This window comes from Vanellus vanellus, assembly GCF_965231255.1.
Source record: "Vanellus vanellus genome assembly, chromosome: 10".
Lineage (NCBI taxonomy): Eukaryota > Metazoa > Chordata > Aves > Charadriiformes > Charadriidae > Vanellus > Vanellus vanellus.
Window position 1 is genome coordinate 24,265,739 of NC_138915.1, and position 15,949 is coordinate 24,281,687.

At 59.3% G+C, this 15,949-nt stretch overlaps 1 protein-coding gene across 7 annotated transcripts in view; it reads left to right on the top strand.

The window, feature by feature from the left end:
- Nucleotides 1-13,784, top strand: part of DLG3 (discs large MAGUK scaffold protein 3) — a gene marked incomplete at its 5' end in the record, with an annotated part of 75,034 nt that extends 61,250 nt beyond the window's left edge. For 2 of the 7 annotated variants that reach the window (XM_082488206.1, XM_082488207.1), the window contains 10 exons: nucleotides 3,378-3,554; nucleotides 4,227-4,302; nucleotides 4,903-5,002; nucleotides 7,944-7,985; nucleotides 8,673-8,723; nucleotides 9,515-9,616; nucleotides 9,792-9,964; nucleotides 10,539-10,648; nucleotides 11,648-11,739; nucleotides 13,497-13,784. In XM_082488206.1, coding sequence (XP_082344332.1) covers nucleotides 3,378-3,554; nucleotides 4,227-4,302; nucleotides 4,903-5,002; nucleotides 7,944-7,985; nucleotides 8,673-8,723; nucleotides 9,515-9,616; nucleotides 9,792-9,964; nucleotides 10,539-10,648; nucleotides 11,648-11,739; nucleotides 13,497-13,603 — 1,030 coding nt within the window. In that variant the 3' untranslated portion in view covers nucleotides 13,604-13,784. Of the gene's footprint in view, nucleotides 1-3,377; nucleotides 3,555-4,226; nucleotides 4,303-4,902; nucleotides 5,003-6,764; nucleotides 6,811-7,943; nucleotides 7,986-8,672; nucleotides 8,724-9,514; nucleotides 9,617-9,791; nucleotides 9,965-10,538; nucleotides 10,649-11,647; nucleotides 11,740-13,496 lie in introns of all 7 variants that reach the window. The other 5 variants (XM_082488210.1, XM_082488208.1, XM_082488209.1 and 2 more) reach the window with 5 other exon arrangements.
- Nucleotides 13,785-15,949: the final 2,165 nt, after the last annotated feature.

Consider the following 15,949-nt stretch of genomic DNA (forward strand, 5'->3'; position numbering starts at 1 on the left):
CTCTCCCCGTCCTCCTCCTGCCGTTCCTGCGGCAGGATCTGCCTGGAGGGGAGATGAGCTCTTAGGAGGATTATTGCTCTGAGCCCTTGATGTGCTTTTGGTCCAGAGCCAGGCGCGGGGCAGGCAGGGGTTAAGCAGCCATGCAGCTCTAACTGCTGCAAGTCCTGCGTCGCCAGGGCAGCCCCTGCTCGCCGCCTGCCTCCTGCCACCTCCTGCTCGCCACAGCGCGAGTGGGGTGACAGCTGATGAGTGATTTTAACTTGGTAATTAAAATAATCCTGGAAATCCTTGCCCTGCGCAGCCCGTTGCCGGTAGGAGCAGAGGATGCTTCTCCTTCCCCGTGGGAAGGGCGACAGGGGTCGAGGGTACATCAGCCTCAGCCTGTGTCTCTCGCTGCGCGGCTGCTCCAAGCAGAGGGGTTTCAGGCTGTTGCCGGACCCGGTGCAAGCCCGGCCTGGCAGGAGGGGAGAGCTGCAGCTCCGGGTTCCTGCAGTTCACGCCTTCCCGTGAGGCTCTGCAGGCATCTTGCTTGATGTAGCATCTAGGGGCTCTGTGGTGGGGGTGTGCAACGAGCTGGATGCCGTGTTGCATAAACATCATCTTGCTAGTCCTGTCCTCGCTCCCCTGCTGTCCCATGGCCACCCTCGTGAGGGGAGCAGGGTTTAGGTTGGGTCCAGCTTGAGTTGAGCCTGTGAGTCTCTTGTTCCCTGCCTCGATGGGTGCTGCGCGTATCGGGGCATGCCTGCGAGCCAGAGAGCTCGGGACTGCTTGTGGCATCTCGCATCTTCTCTTGACACATCCCTCCACGTGGCTTTGGTGGCCTTCGCAGCACTGGGTCCCCTCACATACACCCAGCTGGCTTCAGGCGGGAGCTGGGCAGCGCCTTGCTGAGAGGGTCATCCCAGGGGAGAGCTTTCCCCCGGCACGGCTCTTCCCAACACATCCCGGCTCCAGCGGCAGCACACCCCGCAAACCTGCTGGCGAGAGCCGCCCGGGCTGCCCCAGCCCTCCTGGGCGGGGTAGTTTCGAGCACAGTTTACCCGAAACCGGCCGAGCTGCTGCGCTGCGGACAGGACATCAATTACAGGACCTGCTACCCAACTGCTTGAGTCAGCCCCGTGAGGCTGCGTTGCGCCCCGTGTGCTGTCGACGGGGCCGGAGCCGGGCACCCGAGTGCCTGCCGGAGCAGTTTTGGGGGGTTCCAACACTCGCCACGTCTTTCGGAGCCGCAACCGTGCAGCACGGGCAGGGGCGAGGCGCTGCCGCAGGGCAAAGTCTGCCGGCACTGGGGCCGTGCCGGGCGGTGATGGGAGTCGGGCAGGCGCTGTGCCTGGGCACCGGGAGGATGCCGTGCCGCGTCCCTGGCGCTGCTCCCCTGTCCTCCAGCCAAACCATCTGCTCTCTTGGCTGCCCACGCTGGGGGCAGAGCCGAGCGGCCACGCTGCCGTCTGGCCTCTGCGCCCCAGGGAGCACCCGGCCACCGAACACGGCCAGGGGTTGGTCTCCAGGAGCATCGCGCCTTGGGGGAGCAAACGCCTCGTGCCTCAGCTTCGCAGGTGTCCGGCCCTTGCGCGGATCCTGCTGTGCCCGCCCGGGGATGGCAGTGGCTGCTGCCGGAGGAGGCAGGGAGCCAACGCGGGGCCAGCGCTGCTCTGCAGGGCAGGGTGTGGGCAGGGCACCCCGCAGCCTGCCGGGGTTTGGGAACCGGCCTGACCAGTTCCCTGGGGGCCTTGGCTCGGCACTGGCCTTGCCGGGGCCTGCTGGCCGCGCATCAGCCTTATCTTTTGGCCAGGAGCTGCCTGCGAGGATTGCTCGCCTCTGGCCAAAGTGCCCCGTGGTGCTTCGCCGCTGGCTGCAGCGTGCCGGGGCGGCCGCGCTTGGGTGCGGAGGGAACCCAGCACGAGAGGTGTCCCAGCCCTGAGCAAGCTGGGAACGGGGGAGCGGGCTGGTGGCTGGGTGTAGCTGGACGCGTAGGGCTGCACTGGGTCTTGTCCCAAAGAGCCCTCCTCGAGCTACGGGGCAGCCCGTTTGTCATCGGCTGCCTTAGCCCAGTCCCGAGTGACTCAAAAGGTTTCATCGCCCGGTGCTCCCCGGGCAGCGCCGAAGCAGGGATCTGGCTGGAGAAGTGTCCTCCGCGGCTCTGCTGCTCCATGGGGACCTGTCACCTGGTCCCTCAGCCCTCCCATTTCACCGTGTGCTTTCAGATGTGCTTTCAGACCCCCTTAGGAGTCCCTGCGGGAGAAGTGGGTAATGAGCAGGGCTGAGGGTGTCTCTCCTGCTGGAGGAAGGCTCGTTAGTGCCAGGATTAAACCAGCAGACAGCCAGTGTTTGTGGTGTCCGGGCTGGTGTCGGGCAGGGGGACGAGCAGGGACGATGTCCCAGAAGCAAACACGAGGCTTGTGCTGCCGGCAGCGGGGCTTTTGGGGACTGTTCCCTTGGATTGGTTTGTTGCAAAGTGGATACGTCAAAGCAGACGCAGTTGGAGACCTGACATTAGTAGAACGAGTTGCACGTGAGGCCACCGAGAGCAGCTTGTGGGTACGGGCTGCAGTGCCGCACGCGATGAAGCGTGCACAGGAAGGGTATTAAGTGCTCCTCTAGTTTTAAAAAAAAAAAAAAAAAAAAAACAAACAAAAAAAAACAAAGCCAATAATCTTTTCATAATCTTTTCTGTAGCTGGTTAGTTTAATATCATAGTTAATTTTAAACTAAATAAACTGTTCTCAGGGGAAGTATTTAGGATTCTGAAAAGGATCAGTTGTGGAAGCAGATAGATATATATAATGTGTGTGTGTGTGTGTGTGTGTATATATATATACACACACACACCCTCAGATGCGTTCCTAATTCACAGGCTCTGGGTTAACATACCCCAGTACGTAAATAAAGCACCCGCGGTTTCTGCCTGTGCGGCCGCCCACCCGTGGGGTCTGACGTTCCCTGTCCCGCTCCTTGGCCCCGCAGCCGCTGGGGAGGGGTGGTGGGGAGCAGCCCCGCGCCCCGGCTCCCCGCTGCCCTCCTGCACGCTGCTCCTTTCTTGAGGCCGCGTGAGCTTCGCCTGCTCGCTAACCACAGCCGCCTTCAATGCATCTGTGGTTCGTGTGCCTCTCGCAGTGAAGGTCAAGAGCGAGTCGGTTTGGTCCAGCGCTGTTATTCCTGCCTTGCGCGCTGCGGGGCTTGTGCTGAGCCCGCCGGCGGCAGGGGTGTGCTGATGGCTGCGCGGTGCCGCTCGCCTCGGCAGGGGATTTCCCCAAAGTTTGGGTTTAAATCCTTTAAGGTATGAAGGTGACAGTGCCCCGGGAGGTCGGCGGTGCTGCTGCCCTCACTGCCTGGCCGTGTTCAGGGAAGACATCGCTCCTCTCTCTGCTCCTCCGCAGAGCCCTGTTTGACTACGACCGGACCCGGGACAGTTGCTTGCCCAGCCAGGGGCTCAGTTTCTCCTACGGGGACATCCTCCATGTCATCAACGCCTCCGACGATGAGTGGTGGCAGGCCAGGCTTGTCACACCCCACGGCGAGAGCGAGCAGATCGGGGTCATCCCCAGCAAGAAAAGGTGAGTGTCCGTCAGCAGGAGCCTTCTGGAGCTCCCCAGACTCCGTGAGCCCTGCGGCCATCGGGGGTCTGCTCAGGGTGGGATGTCCTTGTGGTCCCAGCCCACCTGCCCCTCTCTGGCTGTGCAGTGTGAAGGGCGCCCTGGTTGGAAGCTGGGGCTGTGTACAGGTCTCCCTGGGGAGATGTTCTGCAAAGCTGGGTGAGACTCCAGGTGAGGAGGGGAGCGCTCAGCCCCCTCTGTGGTCCCCATGGGGGTGGAGAGCTGGAGCCAGTCTGGGGCTCCGAGTGAGCACGGAGTTGCAGCAGTGACCGTGGGCTGCTCTTTGTGTCCTCTGACAACCTGCCCAGCTCCCATGAGACGGGAAGCCGCAGGGAGCAGAGGAGCTGGCTGCCGCTGCCTTCGGGTCTGCGGAGCTGGCCCCATCCATCTCTGCCCTCCATCCCTCCCCTGCCGGGAAGGATGGCTTGTGTGCGTTCCTGCTCCTGCAGACACTGGCCATGGCCAGACGCCGGGCAGGCAGCTCCACTTCCATCCCTCTCTGGGAAGGAGCTGCCCTTTGCCACTGGGGCCACCACCCGAGGGTGCACGAAGCCACCTGGGGAGCCAAGCAGGCGGCACGGAGGGCGCATGTACGGGACTAACAGCTCTTTTTCCCCTTTAACTTCCAATCAGGGTGGAAAAGAAGGAGAGAGCGCGGTTGAAAACGGTGAAGTTCCACGCCAGGACTGGCATGATTGAGTCCAACAGGGTAAGTGCCGAGCTGGGGCTCAGCGGGTGCTTGGAGCCGGTAGCTAGCAGGGGCAGGATGAGTCCCAGCAGGGGCAGCTCCCGGTGGGGCAGCTGGAGCAATCCCAAAGCAGAGAACAGCGTGACTGGACCTCCCCAGGCCCGCATCTGCTCGGCACGAATCCTGCGGGACTCTGCTGGGGGTGAGCAGAGGAGCCCGGGATGGTGCGAAGGCGCTGGGGAAGGAGCCCTGGTTGGAGTGGTGGGGGAGCAGAGCCCGTGCCACCGCAGCCCGTGGCTGGGAGCTGACTGCAGGCAGCTCATGCAGGTGAAGGTGGCCGCCCTCACCCGGGGCGCTTAGCGAGCCAACGAGGAAGGGAGAACGGCCTGGCTACCCCTGCAGAGCTGCCGATTGCCCCGTCAGCTTCCCGCCATCCCTACCATATGTTTTTCTCCATGCTTAATTTTTTTCCTGCATTACAGTTTTCATGTAATCTCCATGATTTCATTTGAGGGTGACTGCCCTGGCACAGCTCCTCATTGTCTCTTCATTTTTAGTTTTCCCGCACGCGTTAAACACCATTGTTTTTTCTGTCCTCCCTTCCATCTCCATGTTCTTCAGTCGATCAAAACGAAACGTAAAAAGAGTTTCCGCCTCTCTCGAAAGTTTCCATTTTACAAGAGCAAAGAGAACCTGGCCCAGGAGAGCAGCGGACAGGAACGTAAGTAGCAGCTGGCCAGAGAGGGCGAGCATGCCATCCGCAGGCCCCCTGCCTTTGGGGGAGAGATTCGGCACGTTTCCGTAGCCAGGGGTCCTGGCGTCTGCCCGTGTTCGGGTCTGTGCTCCAGTCGTGCCAGCAGCTAGGGAGAAGCCGGAGCTTGAAACGAAAGCAGCGGCTGCGGGCTGGTGCTCTTTTTCTCTCTCTCATGTTGAATGTCTTCATCCTTTCATCCAACTTTACACCCGCCTGACCCCCTGCTCTGCCTCCCCCTGCTCTCCCCCTTCTGCTGCGGGCTCTGCTCCCTCCCTCCGCCTGCCAAGGGCTGCTCCCCTCCGAGCGAGGGGCTGGCCACCTTCTGCAGAGCGGCGCCTGTCCCCATCGGGGCCGAGGGGCTGGGGTGGTCCCGGCTGCGCTCTCCATCTCCCCTAGGAGTGACTCCCAGCTACGTATTCCCACCTGAGAGGCCTTCCCCTGGGTTAAACCCCGTGGGTTAACCCCCTCGCTGGGGGAGGAGCTGCCCACCCGTGACTGAGGCACATCTTTGGTAGCCGGTTGCACCAGCGGGCCTGGGGGGGGGGGGGTCCCCATCCCCAGCTCTCACCCGGCAGCACCTGGGGGCTCCCAGTGAAGGCAGGGCATTCAGGTCACTGCCCCATATCCTGATGTGGCCAGCACTGGAGCTGCTCACCGAACCCAGTCCTTCCTCCTTCCCGATGCTAAACTGCATCCACTCCTTCGGGAAGCATCCAGAGAGCTGCGGTCCTCGCACCTCGGGGCAGAGGAGGTGGGCAAGGCAGAGCGGTGTCTCTGCCCCGTACCAGCACAGCGAGTGGGTCCCCTCCGCTCCGGTGGCTCTCTTGGGTGTGATGCAGAGGCAGGAGGTTGATGCTGGGCTGCTCCAGGGGCTGCCCGCATCCCTCTGCTGCCCGTACCAGGCTGGCGCCGGCTTCCAATGAGCTTAGCAGCCAGGCGAGCCTCTGGCCTGCGGTGAAGGTTAAATCTGTGTGTCCGGGTGTCTCTCGTAGTGCCTGGATGTGGTTGGGCTCCAGTCGGCCCCGTGCTGGAGCTGAGTGCCCGCCGGGGCGCTGCTCTCGGCCAGCCCTGCAGTGCAGTGACATACGGCACGGGGATGGGGCAGGCAACGCTCTTCGCCAGCCGGTGTCGCAGACCCGCAGCTCGCTGCCTCCCCGTGCTCGGCCAGCGTCATCCCAGCTTGCAGCGGGGGTTCCTTCCCCCGCGTTTGCGTAGCCCATGCAAGCACTGAGGCCCGGGCAGCTAACACACGCAGGTGGGGAAAAACGTGCCCTCCTGCCACGCGGTAGAGGACTGGCTGTGCTGCGTCTGCCCCCGGAGCGGCCGGGCTGTCCCAGGGCTGCACCCTGCCCATACACCCCGCCAGGAGAAACGCGTCAGCCCCGCTTGCCAGCAGCTCAGGGCTGCGATTGCTCGGTGCCCGCAGATGCTGCCGTGGCCGCCCTGTCTTCCCCAGGCCTGGGGTGGCCCTTGGGGGCTCTTTGGCAGAGAGGATGAGTTGGGGGGGGCGGTTGGGGGGGGTGTCTGGCCGCACAAGGCAAGATGTTGGCAGTGGGCTGATGGCGTCAGCTCTCAAAACATTTAACCTCACTTGCAGTTGCAGCTCTGGGCCATTCTGCACTCCTGTCATTAATGCTGGTCTGGCTCTGTCTCCCCCATCCCTCTGACTGCCCTCTCCCGCGCTCTCTTCTCTCCCCCCTCTCCCCCTTCTCGCTGTCTGTGAAATCAGGACTTCCCTGGGTTAAGTGACGATTATTATGGAGCAAAGAACCTGAGTAAGTTGAATTTCGATGTGCATCGTTCACTTTCTGTCGCTGGCATGCCTGGTGGTGCCTGGGGAACGGCCGGGCTCCGGCCGGGGTGGCTGCGCTTCTCTGGGTGCGGGGAAGGAGGAGTTCCCCGGGTGCTGCTCCTCTGCCGGGGAACACCGCGTCTGCCGGAGAAGGCCACGTCTGCCGGCGGAGGCTGCGGGGCTTAAGGAAGTGCTGCCGCTGCCGCACGCGGGGCGGATGGGGGAGTTTGCTTGGGGATGTTGGCCGTGCCGTAAGCGCGCCCAGCTGAGGGCTGCCCGCCGTACCCGGGGTGAGCTGTGCCTCCTCATCCTCCTCTTCCTCCTGCTCCTGGCTGGGCTGGCTGCTGGTTTAGCGCTGGGAGACTCGGAGCCCCTGCCAGTGCGGGTGGGAGGTGGCTGTGTCGGGTCCCCTCTGTGTGGGGCGGTGACATCGTTTTGAAGCGGTGCCACCTTCCTTTCGGGGCACTGCGTACCCAAAGCTGCGGAACAACGCTGGCGGGAGCCCCTCAGCCCTCCCGTCTGGGCGCGAGTCCCCTGCCCAGCTCTGCACCCCCCTGGCCGGGGCAGACGTGGGGCAGGCAGCGGCCAGCGAGCCCCTGTGGGGCAGTCGCAGCACTGTGATCAGCCCGAGCAAGCAAAGCCCCGAACTCTGTCCCATCCTGTCACTGTCTCGTCTCTGTGAGTCCCAGTCCCGTCCCCAGAGATAGGTTCCCCCGTCCCCATGCCGGCGTGGACCTGTGCCCTCCCCTGTCCCTGCTCCGTGTGCATGCTGCACCCGCTCCCCCCGCCAGCACCCTCCTCCCCATCCACTCCACCTTCCCTCCCTCGCCCTGGGAAGCCCAGCGCCTGCTCGGCAGCCCCCTCCCGGCATCCCTGCCTTCTCCCGCAGTAGCCGAGCGTTCCCCCCCCCTGCACGTCCCCAGTCTGCCAGCGAAGGGTGAGAGATGCCGCCCTGCCCGTGCGGCGCAGACTCGTCCCAGCGGGCGCTGGGGCGCAGGTTTTTCGGGAGGCCGGTGCTGCCCTGCCCTGGGTCGGTAGCGCTTGGTGACAGCTGGGGTGTCCCCGTGCCCTCCGCCCACGCTCCTTCTGAAGGGGGTCTCTCTGGTTGCTTTACAGAGGGCGTGACATCAAACACCAGTGACAGCGAGAGCAGTTCCAGTAAGTGTGCGTCTCGCCTGCTCTCCCGCCCCTGTGCACGTGTGTGTGTGTGTATGCGTGCTCACGTTTTGGCACTTCCATCTTGTCTTGTCCCGGTGGTGGTTCTGTTCGGAGGCTGGTCCTTCCCGCTGGTGAGGCCGAGATGCTGCGGCCAGCTCCCTCCTCGGGGATGGGGGGGCAGGAGCGACCCTGCCGGCTTCCCTGCTCGCTCCTGGCTGCAGGGCTCTGCTCCAGGGCTGGGTGGTGGGTTCCCAGTCCATGGTGGTCCCCTGGTGCCTGCTGTGGCAAGCAATGGCCAGAGGCCGGGTCTGTAGCATAGGTAGCTCCTGGAGCCCGAGCACGGGGGTCCAGTTGCAACCAATGCTTCCGTTATCCCTGGCGCATGTTCTAAATACCCGCGGCACATCCACCGTCCACCCTGCAGGGAGGACAGTGCATCCCAACGGGCCCCGAGCCCGTAGCAGCAGGGAGGGAGAGCAGAGGCTTGACCTAGAGCTGGGCTGTGAATAATTAACGTGGATCAAGGGCTGGTAACTGCATGCCTGTCACGCTCCACATCAGCTGGAGCCTGGAGGTGTCCCCAGGGCCGCGGGAGGCTGGCGGGCGCAGGAGCCAGCTCCTCCTGGGTGCAGAGGGGCTGGAAAACTGCTGCGAGCACTCACCTGCCTCTCCCTGACTCTGTTGCAGAAGGACAAGAGGACACCATCCTGTCGTATGAGCCAGTGACGCGGCAAGAAAGTAAGTCCTGGCACTGAGTTTGCCCCGTGCCTGCTCCAGTGTGGGCACCTGTGTCCCCGGCACAGCCAGGGTGACCGGTGTGACCTCCTCCCCTCCCTCCTCTGCCGTACCAGCACGACGCCGGGTGAACACAAGTGGAGTTCCTTGTCCGTGGCGTGCAGCAGGGAGCCAGGAGTGCCCGCCGCCTCGCGGGGCCTTCCCTAGCCTTGATTGCCCCTTTTTTAATCAACAGAAAAGAGTTGTGACCTGGTCTGCGAGACCAAGGGAGAGATCCAGAGCTAAAACTGAGCTGGGCTTTAGTCCCCAGCTGAGGACGGGATTATCCCTCCCCGACTGGGGCCAGGTCCCTGCTGCAGAGCAATCCCCCACCCTGCACAACGCTCGGTCCCTGCAGACCCTTTCACGGCTGAACAGTCCCAGCCTCAGCTGTATCTCCTTGCCAGAAGCTGGATCAGAGTCCTGGGCATCCATTGCTCCCACAGCTCCGTGGTGTTCTCGCCCAGCTGTGCCGGTTGTCTGGCTCCTGCCCTGAGCGAGGGAGCAGCTTTGCTGATCCGCGTCCCCGGAGACCCGCAGCACCTTCCCCGGGGCCGCACAGATGGTTTGGGTCAGATGGGAAGGAGATGTTGACCGTGACCGGGAGGAGAGAGAAACTCGTAGGGAGGTGGCACCTTTGGGTGCCCGTGTGAGCCTCTCCCTGCCGCCAGCGGGGAGAGGGCAGGTTGATGCCAAAAGTTGGGTGAGCTGCCCGTGGCACAGACGGGGCCTCAGGTTGTGGCTCTTCTTCGCAGTTCACTATGCGAGGCCGGTGATCATCCTGGGGCCGACAAAGGACCGAATTAACGACGATCTCATCTCCGAATTCCCACACAAGTTTGGTTCCTGCGTGCCACGTGAGTCCCAGCTGGTGCTCGGTGCCAGGGAGGGGGGGAGCGGTGGCTCTGCTGCTCGCCGGGGTCCGGCCCACGGCGTGGGGAGGGGGCCGGGAGCACGGGTGGGTTTTCTCCCTCCCAGGAGGTTTGGCGTGCATCGCTCCAGGTTTGCTCATGATGCCTGCTCTCCTTACAGACACGACCAGGCCTCGGCGCGAGAACGAGGTGGACGGCCAAGACTACCATTTCGTCGTATCCCGCGAACAGATGGAGAAAGATATCCAGGACAACAAGTTCATAGAGGCTGGGCAGTTCAACGACAATCTGTACGGGACCAGCATTCAGTCAGTGCGGGCAGTGGCGGAGAGGGTGAGTGTTGGGTGGCAATCCTGGGACCGGGACACATCCAGCCTGAGCCCGGACGCATTTGGCAGTTCCCCTCCTCTCCCCATGTTGTTAACGAAGGGCTGTAACCACATTAAGCAAGCGTGGCTCGAGCCTCTCCTCCCTCCGGAGTCCTGCCAAGCCACGTGGCTGCTTTTCTCAGCTGCATTACTCCACCTCAGCGTCGTACCGCTGTCACCCAAACTCCACCCGACAGCCCGGCGCTGGCGGCACCAGCCTCGTGCTCAGGAGCTCGCAGGGCAGAGGTGCCCGGCCGCCCTCCTCGAAGCAATGGCATTTCCTCCACGGGAGTACTGGGGTGTACCAGTGGCTCGTAAATTGTTTCACGTGTTCAGAGAAGGATTCGGTCCCTTTGCGTTGCTGCTGTCCTGCCCTAAGCAGGCGGGAACGTAAGGCCACTGGGAGTTGGCTCGTGTCTCGGGAGGGGGGTTTCATCTCTGCGGCTCCTCTGTTTTGTAAGCACCTCTGTACGAGCAAGCTGGTTTCTGCGTGGAGTAGACTGTGGGGGTTGGTCTAATCCCAGTCGTCTCCTTTCCAGGGGAAACACTGCATCCTGGACGTGTCTGGCAATGCCATCAAGAGGTTGCAACAAGCACAACTTTATCCCATTGCCATTTTCATCAAACCAAAATCCATTGAAGCTCTCATGTAAGTGCAACGCCGTGTGCTGCGCCTCTCCAGGGCGAGCGGCTCTGGCATGTCGGGGGTTTGTACATCTGCTGCCTCTGCTTTTTAGAAAGCAGCAGAGGTTGCCGCTGGTGCCGAGCGTCTCCCTTTTTAAGAGGATCTGGGCCTGTTGCTGTCTCTGTGGTGTCTCTCCACATCTACTGCCATGGTGCACCCAGGCTCCATGGATTGCTCTGGTTTAAAGACCTTTGTTCGCCCCAAAGAGGGTTATCCAAACGCTCCCAAAAGTGCCTGGTGTCACCTGCTCACCTGGGCCCCCCGTCCAGCCAGGCTTGCTGCCGACAGCCCGTAGCGGTGGATGAGAGCTGGAGGGTGGCTGAGCCAAACCAGCCCTGGGGAGCAGAGGGGAGATGTTTCCTCTGTGCCTGAGGGGGACCTTCTGCTCGTCCCGCTGCTCCTGGCCCTGGGGATCGCGGGCAGGAGAGGACGTTAAAGCTGAGCTTGCGACTCTTGCAAGCAGCAGCAGCAGCGAATATTGCCTGTGAGGAAATTCAGTAGCTAGAGATGGACTCTGAGATCAGAGGAGACTCTGCTGGTACCGAGAGGACTGGGAAAACCCCTTCTCAAGCTGGAAGGGGTGTAATTGCTTCTTTAGGGGTTGTACGAAGGTGAGGGAATCGAGGCAAGGAGGGTGGTGACAGGCTCTGGAAAAGCAGGGAGACTTCCGCAGCGGTCTCGCAAATTCAGAGGATTGTCTGGATGCGAGTTCCCTTCTGTGCTACGGTGAAGGGTGGGGGGTGGCGATGGGAAGAACTGCTGGAAATTGAGATGAAGTGCCAAAGCAGCAAAGAGCGTGCGGGAAAGGGTCCTGCCTTTGAGAGCCGGGTCTTGCACAGATCCCATTCCTGGTGCGCAGAGGCTTCCCAGGCACCCCGGCTCCACGGGCTATTTTCGCTTCTAGTCATGGCTAAGAAAAAGAGCAAAGTTTTTATTATTTTTTTTTTTTTTTATACGCGGCAGGGAGATGAACCGGAGACAGACGTACGAACAGGCCAACAAGGTCTTTGACAAAGCCATGAAACTCGAGCAGGAGTTCGGAGAGTATTTTACAGGTGAGTGTCCTGAGCAGGCTGGTATCTGATTGACTTTTATTTTTCCGGCTGGCAGTCGTGACCTCTCTACCAGCACTGTCTTACTGCAGGGTCATGGGAAAATGTCCAGCTTCATCAAAGCAAAAAAGAAATGGCACTTTGCCAGCAGGGCTCTGCAAAAGGGACTGCTCCGAAATCAGCGGGTAAGAGTCAGCCGGCTCTAGAGAAGGAGACAAGTTGTCAGGCAGGATTTTCTGAGGTTGTGAAAGCTTATCGCCAACTTTAATAATAATAATAAAAAAAAAAAAGAAGGAAAAAAAAAAATCCCCGGGCAGGGGAAGCACAGCGTAGATTCAGGGTGCTAAAGACTACAGGAAATAAAACGCCCTGCACAGGGGTAAGGTTGAGTGTTTTCAAAAAGAGAAAAGAGTCATTTTAAAGAGGGGAGATAAAAAATTTAGTGACCTAAATGGTGGAGACTGTCCTGAGTTATTACAAAACATCTCCCAAAAAAAGACTGGAAGTTTGGCTGGCTTCCTAAGTAGTCTTTGCTGATGAGCCAGTCAGGGGCTGCCTGGCGCGTTGTGCCTGCAGAGATGAGCTGCTCATGACACAGGCATCCTTGTGCGTTAAGGAACTAATGTTTGTAACGTGATTAATTCTGGAAAATCACGGGCAGGCGAAGAGGCAGAGGAACTGGTCTTCCATCTTTCCTCCAGGGCAGTAACTCTTTCTTCTAAAGTTGAGGAGTGATAATCCTGCCCAACCCTGTATTACCCACCTCAAAGCTACCGGGATAAATCCCAAGCAGGACATTTCCAAAAATGGATCTTGGCTGAGCAAATGGATGGGCACAAACTGGGGAAAAGCTTTCCCCAGAGCTCCTGTCCCAGGCAGTGGTTCCAGAGCTGCTGGCCACTCTTCCAGGAGGAGCGCAAAGGAAGCGCGCCGTGGTTTCACCAGACCCTCGGCATGCCATCGCTCGCTTGCACAGTGAGGTTGAAGTTGACGTAGGGAAGGGCCGCTTGTTGCTGAAACCCGTTGTTGAAAGAAACGGGTGACGGGCAAAGCGATGGTCACTGTGGCAAGTTCTGTGCCAGGACCTTCTAATGAGGTAACAGAGATGCTGGAGGATGGTCCTGGCTGAATTAGCAGAAAGCTTTAGCCCTCAATGTGCATCGTCCCCCTCTGATGTAGGAAGCGCTGTCCACACCAAGCAGTGAGGCTGTCGCTGGTTTTTGGGTGGCAGTTACTGCGGGGGGTGCTGTCCTCCAGCCCAGCCGTGCTGCCATTCCCACCCTGCAGCAGAGGAGGCAACGAACTCGAGAAGCCCTCGGCAGCTGACCAGAGGGGATGGACAAATCTGGCACCTCAGGGCGCGCGCGCTTGGCGCACACTGGCTAATCCACATGCGGTCCTCCCGTTCAGCAGCGGTGGAGTAGCTGCAGGGCCAGGGCCAGCCGCCCGCAGCCGCGGCGCAGTGGCGTGACACAGTTTGCAAAGCTGATTAGCAGCCGGTTGTGGAGAACCCGACCGGCACTTCACATGCCGGAGGAGCTCTGCCAGCTCTCGCTAATCCCCTTGGACACGCTGGGTTAACCCTCTGTGTCATCGTGCGCCTGCTACAGCTCCTTTGACACGGGTTGTCTCGTTCGTTAATTGTTGGCTGTGTCACACCGGCCCCTTGGTGCGGAGTGAAGGCTTCTCCCATAGCTTGTGGTGGGGAAGGCTCAGTGCTGCCAGATGCTCAAGGTCTTGCTTGTTCTCTCCTCTTCCAGCCATCGTACAAGGAGACTCTCTTGAAGAGATTTACAGCAAAATCAAACAGATCATTGAGGACCAGTCTGGGCACTACATCTGGGTGCCGTCCCCGGAGAAACTCTGAAGATGTCCCCCACCTGCTTACCCTGTGAGCAGAAGATCTCCGAAGTCCCACCCCACCCAAGCCCTCTGCCCCAAGGAGGGGGGATATGAAAACTATTCCTGCCACCTTTTTTTAGATTGTCGCAAAATTGAGTTTTCTAGTCCTGTTTCTTTTGTTGGGATGAACTCCTTCATCACGTGACTGTTCCCACCGTTCCTGCATGGACCTTCCCACTGCTCCATTAGAGACAGATGAGAACCCATTCAAGGTCGTTTTTTATTATTATTATTATTATTATTATTATTATTATTATTAACTAAACCAAGAATCAAGATGGGAGGAGGCGGCTAAGGACTAACGTAAGAGACAAGTGAAACAATGGACTCTGAGCACATGAGCTAGTATCAGAGCTCCAGGGGCATTTTTCCAAGTGTGACTGTCTAGCAGCTCTAAACAGTGCGACAGAAAGGCAGCAGAAAGCTTTTTATTTATCTGTATATGTAATTTATATATAATATAGAGAGAGATATTATATATATATTATATATATATATGTATGTGGACTAGGAAACCCAAGGGACCTCTCTTAAAAGGTATTGTATTATTGCAAGGATCTTTCAGTTTCTCTGTCCCAACCGCTGGGCGTAGGGAGTCCACTTGGGCATGAAGAGCTCAAAACGGTACCAGATGCTTCGGAAGCGTCTCCCGTCGGGGCCAGCCTCCTGCCATCCGCCCCGGGTCCGCGAGGCAGAGCAGAGACTGGTACGCTGCCTGTGCAGAATGGGACCAGAGGTCCAGGGTGACCCAGCAAGGAGCAGCAGCTGATCTGAGGGAGGCTGGGAGACAAGAGACTGAGCGGGAGGCTGCAGAGCAAGAGAATGGATGATACTACATATTAAATTGCACATTGTTTTACACACCACCTTATGTGTTTGCATGAGAGGTTTCCTTTTGGTTCTATTTTTTTATGCTGATTTTAAACCAAAACCATATTGTGTTGCCGTGTTGGTTTTTTGGTTTGTTTTTTTGTTGTGTTGTTTTTTTTTTTTTCCATTATTCCATTTTTCTCTTGTTAATAATGGACTGAATGGGTATAAAATCCTTTTTTTTCTTTTTTTTTTTTTAACTTATTTTTTAAGCTGGCTCTATTGTAAATAGAATCGAAATCTGCGGTGTTTAGTTAGGAAATACTCTACCGGCCACGTGGAACAAATGTACTCGCTGTCCTGTGTCGCTGTGGAAAATCTGGGATGTTGGGCTGGCCCTGTGCCTGTGGGCACAGGTGAAATGACCCATTCTAGCTCGCGGCAGCCCGCTGGCATTCCCTTCTGCGGTAGCCGCCGGCAGGAAAAGCCCCCAGCTGTGCCTTGGATGGACGTTCACGCTTTTCCAAATCAGTAACAGAATTGAAAAACTTCCTCTCTCTCTCTTCCCCTACTCCACGCCAAATTCCTGCGTGCAGGTGGTGGCCTTCTCAGCGCCGCGGGGACCTCACCTGCTGCTCTGGGAGCTGGGGCTTGGCAGGTGACCGCGTGGCCACCTGGCCTGGTTTTGTCTCTGACATCTCCGCGTCACTCCTCTTTCTGAAATTGGGCTCTGCTCCCTCTCTCAAGGTCACCTTAGAAAACCGAACTGGGTGCCCTGCGCTGGCAGGTCTGTGGGGCAGGGGGATGTGGAGCTGCACCCATCTGCTGCGCACTGGGATTTTTTTCAAGGGAGGCGACCATTGGTGCCGAGACAGTTGGTCCTAAGCTGAGACATGTCTGTCTTTGAGGACACTTGGTCTTCCCCACTTGACGGGGGCTGCTTCATGGGAACAGAGCCGTGCGTGACGCTGGGGGGAAGCTCTGCGCAGCCTTTGAGGAGGAGCTGTGTCGCTGGGTACTCGCAGTACAGGTAGAAGAGCGCTCCCACCTTACAAAGAACTGGCGGACGCTGTTCCTCAGACACAGCGCCAAGCACCGGAACAAAGGAGGTCACCATACGAGCACAAGCAGGTAAGTCTTGGCGCATTCTCCCTCGCCCTATTTTATAGGGAAAAGTGACAGCATAGGACACCGGTCTCCTTTCCTAAGTGTAACAGTTATCAGCGTGTCAGTCGGTGCACGGTGCGCACAGGCCACGGTTCTCGTTGTGAATGACAACTGCTGTAAGACTTTCCGAGTACTGGCTGGTGAGAAGCTGTCTTCACTCATCCTGCATCACGAGGAGCCCCGCAGGGACCGGGCAGCCTCCTGGGACAGAAAGCGGTGCCGCACAAGAGACGCGAGTGCGGTGGAGGGCAGGAAGGATTCTGCTGCCAGTGGGAGTGAACTTTGGCAATGGGTTGTGTTCGGCAGCTAGCCCCCTGCCCTGCTGGTCCTGCTC